The sequence below is a fragment of the Solea solea genome, chromosome 2 (assembly GCF_958295425.1).
Source record: "Solea solea chromosome 2, fSolSol10.1, whole genome shotgun sequence".
Taxonomy (NCBI): Eukaryota; Metazoa; Chordata; class Actinopteri; order Pleuronectiformes; family Soleidae; genus Solea; species Solea solea.
The window spans coordinates 36861175-36880063 of record NC_081135.1 but is presented as its reverse complement, the minus strand read 5'-3'; the positions used below and the strand labels follow the sequence as shown (position 1 = coordinate 36880063).

Below are 18889 nucleotides of genomic sequence, written 5' to 3'. Positions count from 1 at the left end.
CTGAAAACTAGTGATAATCTCAAATGAAACTCTGGATTATTATCAGTCACACACTGGTGGAGTTATCTGTATCTGAGTTTGGAAAAGGCAAATAAATCAACAGTCCAAAACCCCTTAAATCACACGAGTGTAACAGAGTAAATAAAAAAAGCAGGGGCAGCGTTTTTGCCGAGTCATGTTATGAGACTGTTTATTAGTTGTTAAAGCTTAATGTTGTTTTTTTTAACAGGCTGGTTATGACTTGGCGATAAATGTGTCGTTAACGGTGAAGTTTGTTTTAAAAAGTGTAAAACGACCGCACTGAGATAAAAACTCATATCGGTATTGGACAGAAAATGTCATTAATCTAAGGGTTTATAATTCCAACAACATGGTTTTTGTTCATGAATGAATAACGGCTGCATTCCATTTAGCTTCCTCAGTTTCAGGACACCATTAGCCTCATTTATATTTGTTAATTTTGCCCCAAAATGGCCGCCATGCACACTTAGCTTGACTTAAATCTCCCTTTTATATTGCGTAACTACACTGGTGAGTGAGGTCCGAGTAGGGAATTCAGAGTTAATTAATTAGATTATTTACACCTGTGTTTATTTTCAAAATGGCTGCTACTCTTTACGGTGAATTGTTGGCCAAGCAAAACTAGCCCTGGGAACAAAAAAAACTGTTTTTTTTGTATGATATGATTTCTCCATGAAGGTAGATTTTCAACATAATTTAAATGGTAGATTCTTGTTCAGACTATTGTGTTAATCTGGTTAATATCAGATTATTGATGTTCATCCTCTCTCAAAGTTCCTCTCTTTCTTTTCCTTTTTTCTCTTTTATAATTGAAAACACACACACACACACACATGTTGGACATTCATGACTTGAGGGGACATTGCATTGACTTACATTCATTTCCTGGAGACTTTCTCTATCCTTAACCACAATTACTACTGGCCTAATCCTAATCCTAACCCTAACCTTAAAACATATCTTCACCTTAAAATGTAGTCATTTATGTTGTGGGGGACTTCCTTGTGGACTTTTTCCACAAGGAAGACAAGTCCCCATAATGTGACTGTGTAAACAGTTTTAGGTCCCCGCAACATTAGTAATATCCGCACACACAGACAGATGGACTGTGCAGTGTTTTTCCATCTCAGTGTGTTTACCTGTGAATCCTCACTCTGTAATTCATGTGTGTGTGTGTGTGTGTCTGGTACAGTCAGCTGAGTGAATATACATATATAGACTTTACACACACACACACACACACAGAGAAAGACACACTCTCCCTCCCACTCACTCAATCATACGCATACACACACACACACACACACATTTGCTCTCTCTCTCTCTCACGCGCACACACAGGAGTAAATAAAGTTTAATAGAGGGTGAAAAAATAAAACTTTTATTATTAAAGAACGGAAACGATGTCACGTGGAAACAGGCGCGGTCCACGAGGACACTGAAAAAACACACGGGCCGTTTTTACTCAGACTGAATAGAAGAGGAAACTATAAACCTGCAGCTCATTCATTCATTCATTCATTCATGTGCTGCTGTCACTGACACTTCAGTCACAATTCAATACAATTATTAAAATGAGGAATTACACATAATTGTACATGTAAAACTGTCAGTTTATCATCATATTTACATAAGATTGTCTCTTTTTTGTTATTTAATTCAACCTAATATATGTTTAGTGTTTTGTTTCGTTTCAGCCTTTAAACTACAGCGTGACATCTATTTATTTTTACATGATATTTATTAGAGTTTTACTGATATTAACTGTGATTTTTATTATGATATTTATTTATTTTTTATTATATTTACTGATTATATTTCATTCCTCACTTTTTTTAAATTATTAATGTACCCTATTATTGCGTTTTTCTTCGTTCTTTACAACGATGTCATTATTGCGTCAATGTTTTTGGTAATTCACATCCTCCTTTTTATATTCATTTACATATAAAACATAATAATAAATGTAGAATATTTTAATTACAACCAGTTGAAAAATGTATAATTGAATTGCATTGATAACTTATTTATGTATAAAGTCATTTTAGCACATAATAAAACCCACACTGTTACATTAACACTGGTAAGAAATCAGCGTGTACTTTATTCAACATGATCGGAATCTTTTATTTAACGAGCCGAAACAAAAACAGCCTCGCCATCCACATCATCAGATTAGATTAGATTAGACTAGATTAAGAGAATATAGAATAAGCATTAAAAACAAGCAGATACATATACAATTTAAAAAAATAGATCAGCAATACAACAAGAAAACTAGTAGCAGTGTGTGCGTGGGCGTGCGTGCGTGCGTGCGTGGCCCCACGGCTTCATTGTACGCTACATTTAATACGTCCACTCAACTGTGTGTGTGTGTGTGTGTGTGTGTGTGTATCGCTCTCTTGACGCTTCGTTGAATTGCGTCACCCTGCTCTGTGGGGTCATCGGGGGTCATCAGGGGTCATCAGAGGTCAGACGCTTTCTTTCACTAATTGATTATCAACTCATTGTTCCCGTGCCACTGTCCACGCGACTGTGAGGGCAATAAAAACTAACAAACGGCGCGTGAGTTCGCGCGTAAAAGACTAACGAACCATGTTTGGTTACAGTGAAAACAAAGAAAAGTTAGAAGATCAAAAATGATATATATACATATATGTATATATAATCATCATGATTATTATTATTATTTGTTTTTGTTATTGTATTTTTGTTAATGTCCTTTTGGTGTTTTTCTGTGTGAGTGTGTGAGTGAGTGTGACTGTGAGATGCCATCTAGACTATAATTGGGATCTAAACAGCAAACACTTGTTTTTTTCTTTTTACTGCTCGTGTTTAACGAGTTCACTCCCACACACACGCACGCACACACACACACAGTGTTGACTTTGGCACAAGTTTACGCACAAATATTTACGCGCATGAAAATAGAAAAAAACAAATAAACTAATGAAGCAAAAACTCAAATGAAAACAAACACGCTGTTGTTTGTTTGTTGTTAACGAACTATGTCTTTTCTTGTTCTCGCGCTTATAACGAGATTTTAATTTCAACGTGGCTTCGCAGTAAAAATTATTTAAGTATTTGTCTTCTATAGAAAACGGGAAAAAAGCAAATTCTGCGTCAGTTTTAAAACAAATATTGCGTTTTTATTTATAACTTTTTGCACATGTTGATGAAAACTAGTTAAAATTATCATTATTTAATAAAGTAATGATGTTATTTTAATTTTTAACATTATATAGTGTGTGTTCTGGAACTGCGGTTGAAACAAGTGAATTTCAAGGATTAATATCTCTGATTTAGTCTAATCTGATCTAATCTGAAGTCTGACGGTCATAAATCATACATGTGTGTGACTTTAAAATAAACAGGTGTTTTTTCATTTAATTTAAACACCTGTTTATTTGTTTGTCTCTTAATTTTATTCACAGTAAATGCAGTTGCACGCTTTAATATCGATTAATATGTGTTAATATTTATTATGAAGTGATTAGTTCACAGCGTTGACCTCTAAGAAAAGCCTTAGGTTGATTTAAGGCCCTTTCCCCTGCGCACGTGCAGAGTACGAGAGAGAGCTCGAGCTCACATTCTCGTTTCTGTTTTTACCAAAAACATCAGAAATATTCATTTATTTTTCTTATTTTGAAACAATAAATTCCATTAATCGCTTTCCTCCTCCTCGCCCTCGTCTCTTCTCTTCTCTCTCTCCCGCGTGCGTCAGCACCGCGCGCAGATTCCACGCAACTCAGACTCAGTTACTTGTGAGATGTTTTTTTAAATACCAAACCAAACAAAATATTAAATCATCTGCGTGAAAAAACTAATAAACTTTTACGCGTCTGACCAAAAAATATTACAATAATTCTACTTATTATTCCCTTAAAACGTATCATAAATAATAATATATATATATAATATAATATATATTATATCCTTTAAATAGCATCATTTATTTTGTCATAGGCTAATTAATAACACTGCTCTTTAAAAATATAACATTACAATACATTGAAGGAAAGGTTTAAAGTGTAATTTACATTTTCCAGGTAATAGTCTGTCGTTTAAAGATTATTTTGTGCCATTTATGTATTTGAGTGTCTGACTGAATGTAAAAACCTTCAACAAGTGAGATTAATATGATACATGTCATAATCTAGATTAGATTTAAGGGTTTAGAATAAATCAACAGATTAATAGTCATTTATTTCGAATGTGAAATCATTACATGCCTCTCTATTGTCCACGCAGAACCCGCTGATCTCACTGTGACCGTGTCACCACTTCCCCCACTAATCTGCTCCATCCTCTGTGAAGACCTGAGGTCAGTCCACCTGTCCGTGTGTCCACCACCTGTCCACCTGTCCACGTGTCCTCTTCTCATCTCATAATCGAGCTCTAATCTGACTTTTCCACTCGCTAACAGGTAATCAGTGTGTGTGCGCGCGCGGGCGTGCGTGTGTGAAGGCCTTCACGTGATCCACATGTCCACAGAAGACGAAGCTGTGACGTCACTCAAACGTCAACAACTCCACTCTTTAGTAGTTGTTTTTTATTATTGAATAAAATGATGAGTTTTTCCACCTCAGTCGCATCGTGAAGCCTCTGCAGAGGAAACTGTGGACAGAAAAAGTGTCTCGCTCTTTCAGGGACGCGCGCGCGCGCGGGCGCGTGTCTCTCCCCTCTGCGCGCTCATTGGACGCCAGCGCTGTGTCCAAATGTCAGTCCTCGCCTCTCATTGGACGCCGCGGCTTTGACAGAGCGCGCAGCAGCGCCGCCCTCCGAGCGCGAGAGGAAGGAGGTAAAAAAAAACAAAAAAAAACACTCCTCCAGAAGTGAGTATCAATCAGAGACAAGTTAGAGAGACAGAAAGAGGAGAAGAAAGACGCGGAGAGGACGGAGACGCAGCCCACAACCGAGTCTGGACTTGATCTCACGCGCACCCGGGGATGGCACAAAAGTCTGCCGTGAAAAGTTTGATGCAGCGTTTTTAAGTCTCACTTGGATTAATTTTGCACGCGCTCGAAACTCCTCATCCTCCCCCTCTTCTTTTCCCTTTTTAAAAGAATAAGTGTTGGACTTTGTTCGGACGCACACGGGAGTGAGTGGGTTTCCTCGCCGCGTCCTCCCGTGCGGGTGGATTTTTGAGAGAAATGAGTGAGAGGAGGCGATCTGCCGCAGCCCTGAGCTCGAGAGCCCACGCGTTTTCCGTGGAAGCCCTGATCGGCTCCAACAAGAAGAGGAAGCTGCGGGGCTGGGAGGACAAGGAGCTGGAGCTGTCCATGGAGAGCCTCGCCGCGGACGGAGAGGACGCGGCGCACTGTCTGGACATGGACCCGGGTCAGTGCCGCACACGCGCAACATACACGCAACGCAACACGCACGCAACACGCACGCAACACGCACGCAACACGATATACAAATAATCTGCGTTTAGATCAGAGACAAAAACATGGCTCCAGTGTAGTCTGAGTGACCCAACCCATGAGCAGAGCAGGACAAATCAGGACAGATGAGGACAAGTCTCATGTCTCTGAGTCTCTGCTGCATTTAAGAAAACTTTAGAATCATTTAAACACAGAAGAGGAATTTGAACTTTCACTCTTGTGACGCGTTAGAATTTAGGGGGAAAAACGCCCTTAAATTAAGTGAAATTTGCATCAAAACAAACAGAAAATGACTGAAGGTCTCGCGCAGCATATGGTGGAGTGATTAGATGAGTGTGTGTGTGGTGTGTTTGGGTCACGGCGTTTGGACTCCACACTCGTGGATTAAGACGTGGATTATGAGCGAGACAGTGAGTCAAAGATAATTGGAGTTGCAGTCATAAAGTTGTTGTTGTTGTTGTTGTTTGTAAATCTGGCTGCAGGCCGGAAATCAGGCCTCTGCTGCTTCTGTGTTCAATGTAAAAAAAATATTAATTCACATTTATATTTAATATTGAATTTATTTTGTAGTTAAATAACAAAATAAAAATCACATGATCAGATTGTGTTTATATTAATAAATAATCTGAAATAACAGTAAAAAGTGCGCAGGTTCTGCGCCTCACGCGTAAAATCCAATATTTCTTTTGTTTAATGTCTAAAATGAGCAGTGAGCGTTAAATAACATGTGCTACCAGATTTAAATTTAAAGAATGTTTTAAAAAAGAAAAGTAAACGCACAAGTGTGGAAAATAAAAACAATAATCTGGGGATTAAATAAAATCCAAATTATGATTTACAATTAAAAACATAATCACAGCTGTTGGTACTGGAGGAATACAGACAGTAAATTATATTACATTTCTGTTGTTGCTCATAATTTTAAATATTCAATAAAATATTCGACCTCCTTTACGCACACAAGAAAGAGAAAACTGTTTTATTTTATAAATTATTGGGATTTTTGTAAAAAGAAAACAAACTCACGTGCGTCCAATGCATTTAAATTATGAGCACACATTTAACTATGTCATGTAATTAGGTCACTCCTGGTTTTGGATTAAGTATAAATGGAGTTAAAGAATCAAATTAAAGTGTTTAAATTTAAATAATCAAAAAAACGCAGTGTCGCATAGTTTAACGTTCTGCTTTAACTGCAGGTATATATACAGTATAGTGGTTTATAAACTGTGGATAATTCGGTACAGAAATCATATATAATCTATAGGATTAAGACAAAGTTGACAAAGTTTATAATAAGTGAAAATTGATCATCTTTGTGCGTCCAAATCCAAAATAAATCTGCTCTTAATTATTGACAAATTGAATTGAATTGGACATTAGTGAAGGAAAATGATGTGACAGGAACTTTACGCGTCACTCAATCTTTTTGTAGAACATTCACAGAGATGAAGCAGCAGCAGAAACAGCAGCAGCAGCAGAAACAGCAGCAGAAACAGGCCGACGCTGAGCCTCAAACTCCTCCACGGCGCTGCGTCTTTACGCACGGCTTCTCCCTGGAGTCACACCGCTGCTGCTGCTGCTGCTGCTGATGATGCTGATGATGATGATAGAGAAGCGTCAAAGTAAATCAGCGGCAGTGACGGTGATGATGACTGGAGGGAGGGACATTTTGTCTGATAATGGATTTCCATGTGAAGTTTGCTGCTCGTGTGAAAACGTGTCTGTGGTTAAAGGCGGAAGCAGAAACTGGAACTCCTGACTCCACCGTGTTGACAACAGGAAACAACTCAGTTGTGTCTGATGATAATCTGTGAGGAAAAAAAAAAATTACTGCAATAATTCTTATTATTCTGACGAGTTCAGGGTCAAGTTCAGGATTTTTTGTTTTGTTTTTTTGGACTCGCCCTCCAGGATTCCACTCATTAGCAGTCTGGTTCTTGGCAGGTTCCGCGCGTCCGGTTCGGGTCCTAAACGTCCTGAGGCCTGTGTCTGTGTCACAGAGAGTCTCTGTGGTCAGATTATGCGGTTTAAAGGAATCCCGAAAGAGGCGGAGTGAGAGATTTTATATTTTTCCCTTAACTCCAGGCCAGACTTGAAGCCATTGCTGCTCATATAAGTCATTTATTAGCTTCCATGGAAGACGAGAAAAAAAAAAAAAGGAACGGTCACGAGCTGTGACGCAGGCGCAACTGAGGGGAAAGAAAATCTCAATAACCTCACACAATTTATTTAACAACTCCAACTCCATCTTAAAACTTCCAGGTTTGGCCCAAACATGCGCTTTACAAGGTGACAAATTTCACCTTTACGCACAAATTACGCACGGAACAAATTCACCATAAACACGTTTTTTTTTTTTTTTTTTTTTTTTTAATATATTCTTCTTCCTCCTGCGGATTAAAATCCCACTCTTCCACTTCCTCCAAGTGTCTCTTTAAAAAGTGATCTCTCACTTGAGCGCGGGCTGATAAAAGACACGTGTTTATTTATAAATATTACAGTGTGTGTGTGCGTGAGTGAAGGTTTTACGGCCGCGGTGCGTGCCATCAGCGTGGAAACAGGTGCACACACACACACACACGCTGCGTGGATTGTGTTACTCAGTGATTTCACGGTTGGCAAACGTTTGCTGCTGGGCACTTCAGTAATCTGCTGAACCTTCACTTTTTAAAAAATGACAAAGTCACAACCATCAGCTGCAGCTATATGAAAGTGTAACAACTACGCAAAATAATCTATGTAATCCACTCCTATTTGTACATGTGGCCGTTAATTCTAATCCGACAGCATATTATTTTAATGCTCAAACCCTATTGTGACGTCATTTTTAATCCAAATATTCCCTCAACTGCCGTTCTTATTTAAAGGTTTGACAAAATGTGCTTAAAATGAATATAAATACTATATGACGACAATAAACCTCATAGAGAATATCTATATCTGCAGCTCAAATGCAGCCTCTCACGTGTAGATTATATATGAATCTGTAAATAAGAACATGTATATTTACTTTTATGTTAAAAAATATACATGAAAGCTCCACAAAACGGCACTAAATATATAGATTTATGATTTAAATCGTCTTTATTCCTTCATGAAATGCCCAATTTCCAGTATATATAGTGTAATCTGGTATATATGTATTTATAGAAACAGATGGGAGAGTAACTTCATCTTGTCAGGACCAGTCGTCCTCATGGAGACCAAAAACCTGGTCCTAATGAGGCAGAAGCTCATATCTGAGGGACTGGTTAAAGTTTAGGACTGAGATTATGATTGTGGTTATGGTTAAGTTTAAGCTAAGGGTTAATGGTGAGTTAAGGCTGTCTTTGCATACTGTGTGTGTGTGTGTGTGTGTGTGTGTGTGTGTGTGTGTGTGTGTGTGTCTTCTGCTGAGTGGGCACATTTTTTGATGTCGGTCTGAATTCATTCAGTTTTAAGAGAAAAGCTTTTAATCAGAAACGTTTTATTATTTCATCATTTTATGCTACATATTTGGTGTGTGTGTGTGTGTGTGTGTGTGTGTGTCTTTGTGAGGACCAAAAATCATAAAAACCATACGGAGTGAAGACATTTAGGTCTGGTCCACACAACTTTAAAGGTCTTTTTCAGGACCTTAAATACCTAGTTTAAGGGTAAGGGTAATGGTTACGGTATAAGGCAATTATAGTTGTGATGGTTAAGGTAAGGGTAAGGGTAAGGGGCTGTGACATGTCCTCAACTAAGACTTTATATGCACACTCCTTTCTATGGCCTCAGCGCCTTTTCTGGTTTTAAACTGTTGGGACCAGTGAGTCCTTGTGGAGACCAAAACCTGGTCCTAATGAGGCAGAACCTCATTTCTGAGGATGTGTTTAAAGTTAAGTGTGTGTCACTGTGTGTATTTGTGTTTCTTGCCTCTGTCGTAAACCCTGACCTTGCCAGGACCTGTAGTCCTCATGGAGACTAAGACCTGGTCCTAATGAGGCAGAACCTCATTTCTGAGGATGTGGTTAAAGTTAAGTGTGTGTCACTGTGTGTATTTGTGTTTCTTGCCTCTGTCGTAAACCCTGACCTTGCCAGGACCTGTAGTCCTCATGGAGACTAAGACCTGGTCCTAATGAGGCAAAATCTAATGGGTGGTTGAATATTTTGCTCAGAGGCACCGTGTGTGTGTATGTGTCACGTCTGCTGAGTCAGCATATTTTTGATCATCATGCAATAAGTTTTTTTTTGTAACTTTAAGTTTTTTTGTTTGTTTTTAAATATTTGACTCTAAGTGTGTGTGTGTGTGTGTGTGCGTGTGTGTGTTTTCAGTCTGCATTCAGTTTGCGCCAGAAATTAAATTAAAATACGTCAAATTAATTTCTTGTCAAAGTTGAAAAAACGACAGCTTCTGTTTCAGTAAAAATACTGCGTTGTATTTGATTTACATTTATAATAAAAATGTATAACATGATAATTCATCATCAGCTCAGTGATTAAACTAAATAATTCAGCATTAGATATTTTACTGTCACTGTTTACTGAATCATTTCTATACTAAATACTTTGACTTAACTGTGATTTAAGAGTATTTTCAGTGTAACTTCACAGTAGTAAAACTGCAGTATCTTCACGTATAAATACTGTTACTGTGTGTGTGTGTGTGTGTGTCTAAAACAGAAAATCTGGGATTCTATCATCGTGAAAATCAATTTATTTAAGGGGTTTGAATAAACCTATTAAAACCTAATATAAAATAATAATAATAATATATGAGTCTATTCATTTTATGAGATAGATAAACTTCCACTTTATTACTGTTTATGAAACATGATTTTTGTATAATATCTGCATTATCTTAAATCATCTTATCTAATCATATTTTCTTTGCCTTAACTTAAATCATCTTATTTTATGTTTTCCTTATCTTAAATCATCTTGTCTTATCTTTGCCTTATCTTAAACCACCCTCTCTTACCTTATCTTATCTTTGCCTTATCTTAAATCATTTTATCTTATCTTATCTTATGTTTTCCTTATCTTAAACCATCTTGTCTTCTCTTTTCGTTATCTTAAACCACCCTCTATTGCCTTATCTTATCTTTGCCTTATCTTAAATCATTTTATCTTATCTTATCTTATAAGACATGAAAACCTTAATTTGAGTGATATTTGTATTTGTCAGGAATCAATGTTGTGATATTTTTTATCATTGGTGTAAAGCCATCCATGCTCTCTCTCTCTCTCTCTCTCTCTCTCTTTCTCCTCCTCCTCACTCCATCCCTCCCCTCCTCCGTGCTCTTGGCTCGGCTCGTCTGGCCTTGGCTCGGTCCACAGTCCAGTGGTTTGGTCTGGGACAGTCTCCAGTGTCTCAGCTCCTCAACATTTGCATAATCATATTTTTGGTGCCCACGTTTTTGCCAAGTGTCTCAGAGTCAGAGTCAGAGTCGTCCATAAATAATACATTATTACATTCTTTCATAGTTTTATTTCATTTTTTTTATATTCGTGTGTGTGTGTGTGTGTGTGTGTGTGATCATATGACTTTTATCTGGATATAAAATATAAAGTTTGAAATCCAAGAACCTGTGTTGGATCTTCACATTTATGATTTTATTTTGAAATCACTTCACACATGAGCTGAAATTCAAGATTATTATTGTGCAACACAACAAACGTGCGTCTAATAAAACCCTGTATGTACATTTTAAAAAGCCTGAAGCAAAAAAGAACCAAGAAAATAAGAAATACTGAAGCTAAAAGCTAAAAAAAAATACATTAAAGGTGCAGTATGTCTATTTTCTTTATTGTGTAGTTACACCTCACCCAAATGAAAACCTATAGCATGTGAAGTTTGTCCATCATGGGCTGCTGTACAAGAAAAAAAAAAGAGATATAGTTTCTGCATAGATATTAATATTAAAGGCTCATTCCGGGCTAATGAAACACAAAAAGTCACAGATACAAACTGGAGCTTTAAATAAATGCAAATAATCACGTTACATCACGGAAAGTGACTCTTCCCTGTGTTAAATCATTCATTTATTTCCAATTTTTGTGATTTTTTAGGGATAAATTGTGCATTTTTAGTTGCAAGAAGTGACTTTTTGGGCAATTAAATGAGTTTTTATTTAGTTAATTTAGTTAAAAGTTTAAAAATTTGTAGTTTCTTACAGAAATGTGTCACTTTACAGTTTCTCATAAACCAGTGGACGTGAATTTGATGAAGAAAATAGATTTTTCTCCATATTTTGCGTCTTTAAAAAAGCTTTTTAATGGTTTTCTTAGTGTCAGTGAGCTGTTTGTTAACTTGTAGGTGAGTTCGTCCACATTAATCTGATCTGTGAGGGTTCACACTGATGGAAACCAGTCCTGTAGATCTGGATCCGCTTCATTAATCTAACATCCTGACAGTGTTGATGTGTGTGACTGGTCAGTCTGTAAAACTCAGTCCAAGAGGGGGGAAAAAAACTCATTTCCCACCAGAATCCTTCATTCGTGTCCCAATTTAAATCTTTAATCTTCTCCACGCTGCGTTTCAAAGACTTTACGCAGCATTTATTCTGCTTTTGACACCAGACCAGGACTCCGTGACGAGTCGAGCCAAAGTGGGCCGCTTCTTGTCCAAGCAGCAGCAGACGGCAGGTGATTCTGGAGTCAGTGCAGACTGAGGCGCGCTGCGCCAAGTTTCCTGCGTAAAAAAGAAAAAGAAAAATAGGCCGAACGCGCATATTAATTCCACTGTTCCAGAGCCGCCTCCTCATCATCTTCCTCCTCATTTTCTCCTCAGACTCGGAGGCGAGTCCCGGCTCGGACGGAGAGGGTCTGGCCGAAAGGACGTCGTGCTCGTTCGGCTCACCCGCCGAGCTCGCTCCGGGGCCCTGTGACCCGTCACCCCCGGCCTCCATGGAGGAGATCCAGATGGAGCTGCAGTGCGCAGACCTGTGGAAGCGCTTCCACGACATCGGCACGGAGATGATCATCACCAAGGCGGGCAGGTGAGGACGCGCACACACACGCGCACACACACACGCACACACCTTTAGAGCAGTTCTGAGGCCAAACTGTCAACCCCAACCGTGCGTAAAAATGTATTTTCGTCATTTGGCGAAACCGACCGCAGCTTGTTCCTTGTTTCGTAATATTTTACGTTTTTGAAAATAACCTATGAGGTGAGAGTGTGACACCTCTCTCTCTCACGCGCATACACACACACTGATGGGAAGGTTTAGTGAAAGACACTTTGAGAAATAACTTCTGAGGTGACATTGTGGCACGTCTCTCTCTCTCTCTCTCTCTCTCTCTCTCTCTCTCTCTCTCTCGCACGTGCCTAATGAGCTGCTGGAAGTGAAAGGTTCACGCGCAGCTCTGAGGCTGGACAGCCACTGTCTCCAAAAGGCCATTTTGTCCGCATATGGTTTCCTTGTTACGCAATAAGTTACGTTTTTGAAAAAAAAAAGATCCTCTTATGAGGTGAGACCGACGTCACTCACACTCACACACGTACGTGCAAAAACGCACGAGTGCGTCATCTTTTAAATCGACACAATTTAGTGATACACGCACGCGCCCACATTGACACAGACACAGTGAGTGTGTGAGTGAGTGACGTCGGTCTCACCTCATAAGAGTTTTTTTTTGTTCTGTTCAAAAACGTAACTTATTACGTAACAAGGGAACCACATGATGTGGACAAAATGGCCTTTTACGAAGAAGAAAAAAAAAAGTCAGTTCATTTTTGAAAATAACGCCTCACACGTACGTCAGTGTCACACACACACACACACACAGACGGTCATCAAACTCCAACTGTGCGTAAAAGGCGATATGCAAAAAAAAGAAGGTATATTTCTGGAGTTATTTGGCGCGAGCAGCTTGGTTCCGTGCTTTGTTAGGAGTTTTTTTTTAATTTATTTTTTAATAAATGTCTTACTCATGCACGACACACATGCACGCATGCACGCACCGCTGCCCTGTTTGCAGGGTGTTAATGTGTCGCACGTGCACAGGCCGCTGCTCTGCTGCTGCGTTCACGGACCCAAATGACGCTGCAGGTTTTTTTCCTGATGTTGCAGCAAAAAAACACACACAAAAGACCCTGAAAGCTGACTCGAATTAACACACACACACACACACACACACTCTCTCTCGTGCAGGATTTGACCTGTAGATTCAGGTCTTTTTTCCTCCCGTGTTTCCACTGACATTTCCTCTCTTTTCTTTTTCCTCATCAGTAGAAAAACCTGACATCAGTTTTTCTTGTCTAAAGGAACTCATTTATTATCAGTTTTCTTTTCTCTTTTTTTCTTTAATTGCTTCTCAAACCAGGCGAGATGAGGTCATTCTGTAAAAACAGCTGTTTGCTCGTAAATATTCAAATCAGCCAGAGTTTCCCTGTAAAACTATTTTAATGGGAACAATAAAGTGTTTTTTTAACTTGAGTTTATTGAAGTTTTTCATGAATATTTTTCAAATGATTTTTTTCTCTCGTATATATTCCGCTTTAATGTTTAATATACAGTAGAATATACAGTACTTACAGTTTATATATAATATTAGTGACAGTAAAATTGCCTGTATTCAGTTTTTAATGAAAAATAGCCACAAAAGGAGGATTATTCTGATTAATGTTAATTCTGATCAGTTTTTATTTAATTGTTATCAATTTTAAAACCAAAAACAGACTATGTGTCATTTTCATGGCTGTATTTTAAAATAATAGGTGATTATTGTTTGTGTAATAATTGCAGCGGCTCCGTTTTATTAATGTAAGACTAAAATAAAAGTAAGAATTTCATATTTAAAGGCCTTTACGTTTTTGATTGGATTATTTTTTGTTTTTTCTTTTGCGTGGTTTCAAACTGAAACCAAAAATGTTCTCCTTCAGATTAAAATAATCTCCCATAATCTCGCTCTCTCTTTTTCTCTTAATGTTTCTGCTCTTAAATTGGTGATCAGCGCCATAAATGGAGTCGCAGTGAGTTTGCGCTGAAGCGCAGCGAGTGCGTGCGTGCGTGCGTGCGTGAGTGAGTGAGTGACGACGTGCGCGGAGACCTGTGTCCGCGTGGATTTCTCTCGGCCTCTTCATAATAAGCTCATAAATAAATCCAGAGGAGAAACAGCGCTCTGTTCTCATTAGAGCTGCGCGGATTTACGAGCTCCAAATGAAAAAGAGAAAAAAGAAAAGAAGAAAAAAATGCTGCGTTTGAAGTAAAACACACACACACACACACACACACACACACTGAACAGGAGGAGCTAAAATAAAAATATGTTGCATATTAAAAAAACTAAAATACCTCTTTTTGGCTTTTTACATAAAGTCCCATGTATTTTAACTTTGTATTAAATATTATCATAAGGAGAATAAATCAGAATGTTTGGACTGTAAAGGTCATAGGTCACTTATTAAAAATATGGAAACTACCAAGGGGAAAAAAAATTATTACTGAAATGTCGGAAAATTATGTTCAAGAAAGTCGTGAAATATGTGTATTTCAAATAAATTAGTTAAATTTTTATTAAATAAAAGTCAAGTTTAAAGCTGTGCTGTGAAATGTTTTTTTCATATTTTTCACCTCTGTAATGTCTTTAATAAGCAGTCTAATATGTATGTAATGAGTTTATACCAGAGATTAAAAACAGACCAAAGAAAACCAGAAATATTTCTGCGCAAATGCAGCGAAAATACAAACAACATGAAGAAAAAAATATTTTTTTTAAAAAATATTGACACAATATTTTGGGTTTTTTTTTGTCTTAAAACGTGCGATATAAAACCCCTTTTTATATATTTATTTATTTTTGATTTTTATGGCGTCGGGCAGATCAAAAAGATGTGTTTTCCTCAGAGAACAAAGCAGTAACGTTTGAAAAAAACACACCAAATAACAAACAGAATTTTTAGTCCATTTTTTAATGGAGCATTGTAAGTGAAAGCAGGACAGGCATTTATTTATTTATTTGTTTGTTTGTTTGTTTGTTTTGTTACATTCAGACATAATTTGTACTATTTGAGAATAGAATAATCCATGTTGTTCCTGGAAACTGTTTGTTTTGGTGGCGTTTTTTTATTCCCCTGCACATACTGCGGCGAACGTCGTCCTTAATTACAATAATCTCACTCAGTTTGAGTCGATGCATCAAGTCTCCCTCAGGTTTCCGTCCTCGACCACAGCTGCAGAGAGAAAAAGAAAAAAAAAAGTGGATTGAGTTGTTTCTGTGAATCGTCGTCGCGTGTTTTCGGTGCATTTTAAAGACCTTTAACAACTCGAGACTTGAATTGTCTACGTGTTTCTTATTAATATTATTTGTTTCTCTCGTTACCAGGAGGATGTTTCCTGCCATGCGGGTAAAGATCGCAGGACTGGACCCTCATCAGCAGTATTACATCGCCATGGACATCGTACCCGTGGACAACAAGAGATACAGGTAAAAAAAAAACTCTCACACGTCCACACGTCCGTCCATTCGCACAATGAGGGTTGGGTACCTTGACCTGTGCCAGGGTTTTGAACCCAACGTCCTTCCAGTTAAAAGCCCAGTTCTTCTCCACTTCGCCGTGGGGCTGCCATTATCGGATACTAGCTTATCGGGCATTTTTAGGGCATTACAAGTAACAAAAAAAACCCACCTTTTAATCTCTGGAAATTCAATAGTTAGCATCATCTTCTTTACCCGGTCTCGTGCATTTCTTATCCAAATAATGTCAATGAGTCGGCACTTTTAACAAACTAATGTTCAAGAGTGTGTAATTTACTACCATGGTTGCCATGGTGACACGCATACACATCAAAGGAAGGAAGGAAGGTGAGGGCGGAGTCTGTGTCCATGTGAAACAGAGCGGACGTGGCTCGTTTGGTGATATATCTGTCGCACTTTTAACAAAATCTCTTACATTTCTTGTGCAAATGCTGCCAAATTTGGCGCCACACACCCCGGTGTCCTTAGTAAGTCAACTGTCAAGTTTCAGTAATTTAGTACCATGGTTACCATGGTAACCCACATATAGTTTGAAGCCTGTCAAGCCAACTGTATGACTGTTATGCGATTTACAGACGGACAGACATTGCTTGCAAACACACAATGCACACAATGGTTGTGTTCTTTTAACAGTGTGTGTGTAACCTAGGACCATGGTTGCCACAGTAACTGGTATACAGATCAAGGGAAGGTGAGGGTGGAGTCTGTCTCCATAAGAGGGGGCGTAATTGGCTCGTTTAGTGATATATCTGTCGCATATCAACCAATATCTCCGGCATTTATCGTCCAAACAACGTCAAAGTTGGCATCGCACACCCGGGTATCCTCAGTAAGTCGACCGCCAAGTTTCAAGACTGTCATGCGAACACTTCACAATTTAGCACCATGGATGTCATAGTAACGCTCATCCAAATGCAGCCAAAGTCAGTAGCCAATCAGGCATTTCCAGGACATTATAAGCAACAAAAACAGCTTTAATCTCTTCAAATTCAACAGTGGTTTTGCATAATCTGCTGTACAAGTAAAACAGCCTCTTCACCCATTCCCAACAACAACAAAGGCTGCACTGCCAAGTTTCAATCCTGTTCGAAAACTGAAACCGATTCAACAGATATGTGAACTCCTTTAGGGATACATCTGTCACAGTTTCTACCAATATCTCTGCCATTTCTCGTCCAAGCAACACCAACGTTGGCGCTGCACACACTGGCGCCCTCATCACGTCACCTGCCGAGTCTGAAGCCCGTCGATCAAACCGTCCGACAGTTAAACGACGGCACAGACAGCTCCTTGAAGTGATAGAGATGTACACTTCTTTCCATTTTCACCCCCGTTTTCCAAAATGCTAACTGTTTCCCGTCAGTGCTGTCACACCAGAATGATTTCATTCTTTTGGGTTTCAGTGGAGAATTTAATGTCCTACGATGGTTTAAAAACTCTTTCACATTCTTTTCTCTTTTTTTTTTGAAGCCACAACAAGAATTAAGCTGAGAGAGAGAGAGAGAGAGCGAGCGAGAGAGAGAGAGTACAGATGCCTGAACCTCTGCTCTGAAAATAGCTGCGTCCGCCTTCAGAAGTCGTTCTTTTAATAAATGCACAGCTGTGCACAATAAGCGCATGCACAGTCATATCTGCGCGTGTGTGTGTGTGTGTGCGCTGCGCCTCTGACACACAACTGTGTTTCCCTGGACGATCCTCAAATGTCAGGTCCGAGCGCACAAAAGCAGTTCTGACCTAGTTGGATTGTTTCTCGTCTTCATGCCGTTGCTCATGTCTCAGACGAGGACATAACAGCATCTGGAGCGAACAAAGGCGCCGCCCCCTTTTCTTACTTCTCAGATTCTCTCACAAACTGCTGCTGCTGAGTTTTCTCTCTCCCGGCAAATCCACCGGAGGCCGTTACTCCCATCATTTGCATCCGCGGAACTGAAGCGAGAGTGATTAAAGTGTGCATGTGCTGGAGGAAAGCTTGCGCATGATGGATTTCTCTGGATATGCAATAAGACTGATAACCCAGCCAACGGTCCCAGTCCCTGAAGTCGGTGCCAGAGAGGGAAGATTGAAATGTATTCATCATCCCAGCGGTCCGAGGAGCAGCAGCGCCAGAGCCCGCCCGCCTGCAAATAGGATAACTCTCAACATTCGGGTCTAATGACGGAAATGAAGAAGTGGGGTGGAGATGGAAAGAAAATGTGTTTTTTACCTGCTGTTGCAGCGTGGGTGAGCGTCCGTGTTTTATGTGGTTTACTTTCATGGCTCAGTGTCGTCTCGCGGCGGCAAAGATGACATTTACCCGTAAATTGTGTCGTTTGTCGTCGTGTTTTTGTCAACGCTGATGCAGATTCAGGCTGTGAAGTATAATCCAACATTTGCCTCCTTTTATTGTTTATTGTGTTGTGTAATCACAGAGGAACTATAGTAGGATCGTTGGGATCATGAGCTTCAGCTCAATCCCTGATCAAGTGACTGAGCCTCTTGGTCTTCTTCCTCAAAGTCATGGACTATTATCAATCGCGCTGGCACGGATTCTTGTTCCGAGGACTAGCAACTCAACAAGTTTGACCCTTGACTAATCACCGTTCACGACATTGTGTGAGATCGTAGGTCTTTGGGGAGGCGGGGCAAGGAGTCGTCAAAGAGGCAGAGGCACTGTTGCCAAAAGGCTCAATGAAACGTTTTTAGGGTTCGTTTAGCGGCATCCGTCTTCCTCTGTATGTCACACCGTATCTTATTGGTCAACGTCCAGCAGGACGTCGTAGGAGACGTCAGAGAAACAATCTCTTTGTCATTTGTCTTTGGTGAGACAGAGATCTTGGAATTTCACGTCATTTTCTCTCTCTTGCGTAACTTCACTCGCTCATTGTTCGGCACGGAATCTCGCGTCAACATCAGAGAGCGAGAGAGACGTTGGACAGTGTCCTCAACACCGTTAGGAATTATGACTCCATGTTTGTCCTGTGTGGTCATGAAACAGGAGGTGGAGCCGCAAAACAAACAATCAAATCAACTTCACTTCTTTCTTGTACAAAATT

At 39.3% G+C, this 18889-nt stretch overlaps 1 protein-coding gene across 1 annotated transcript in view; it reads left to right on the top strand.

The window, feature by feature from the left end:
• The first annotated feature begins 4853 nt into the window (after positions 1-4853).
• tbx15 (T-box transcription factor 15) overlaps positions 4854-18889 on the top strand; it is a 45887-nt gene continuing 31851 nt past the window's right edge. Inside the window, exons 1-3 of the mRNA XM_058622128.1 lie at positions 4854-5361; positions 12166-12373; positions 15705-15806. Of these exons, the coding sequence (XP_058478111.1) occupies positions 5175-5361; positions 12166-12373; positions 15705-15806 (497 nt within the window). The 5' untranslated portion in view covers positions 4854-5174. The remainder of the gene's footprint in view (positions 5362-12165; positions 12374-15704; positions 15807-18889) is intronic.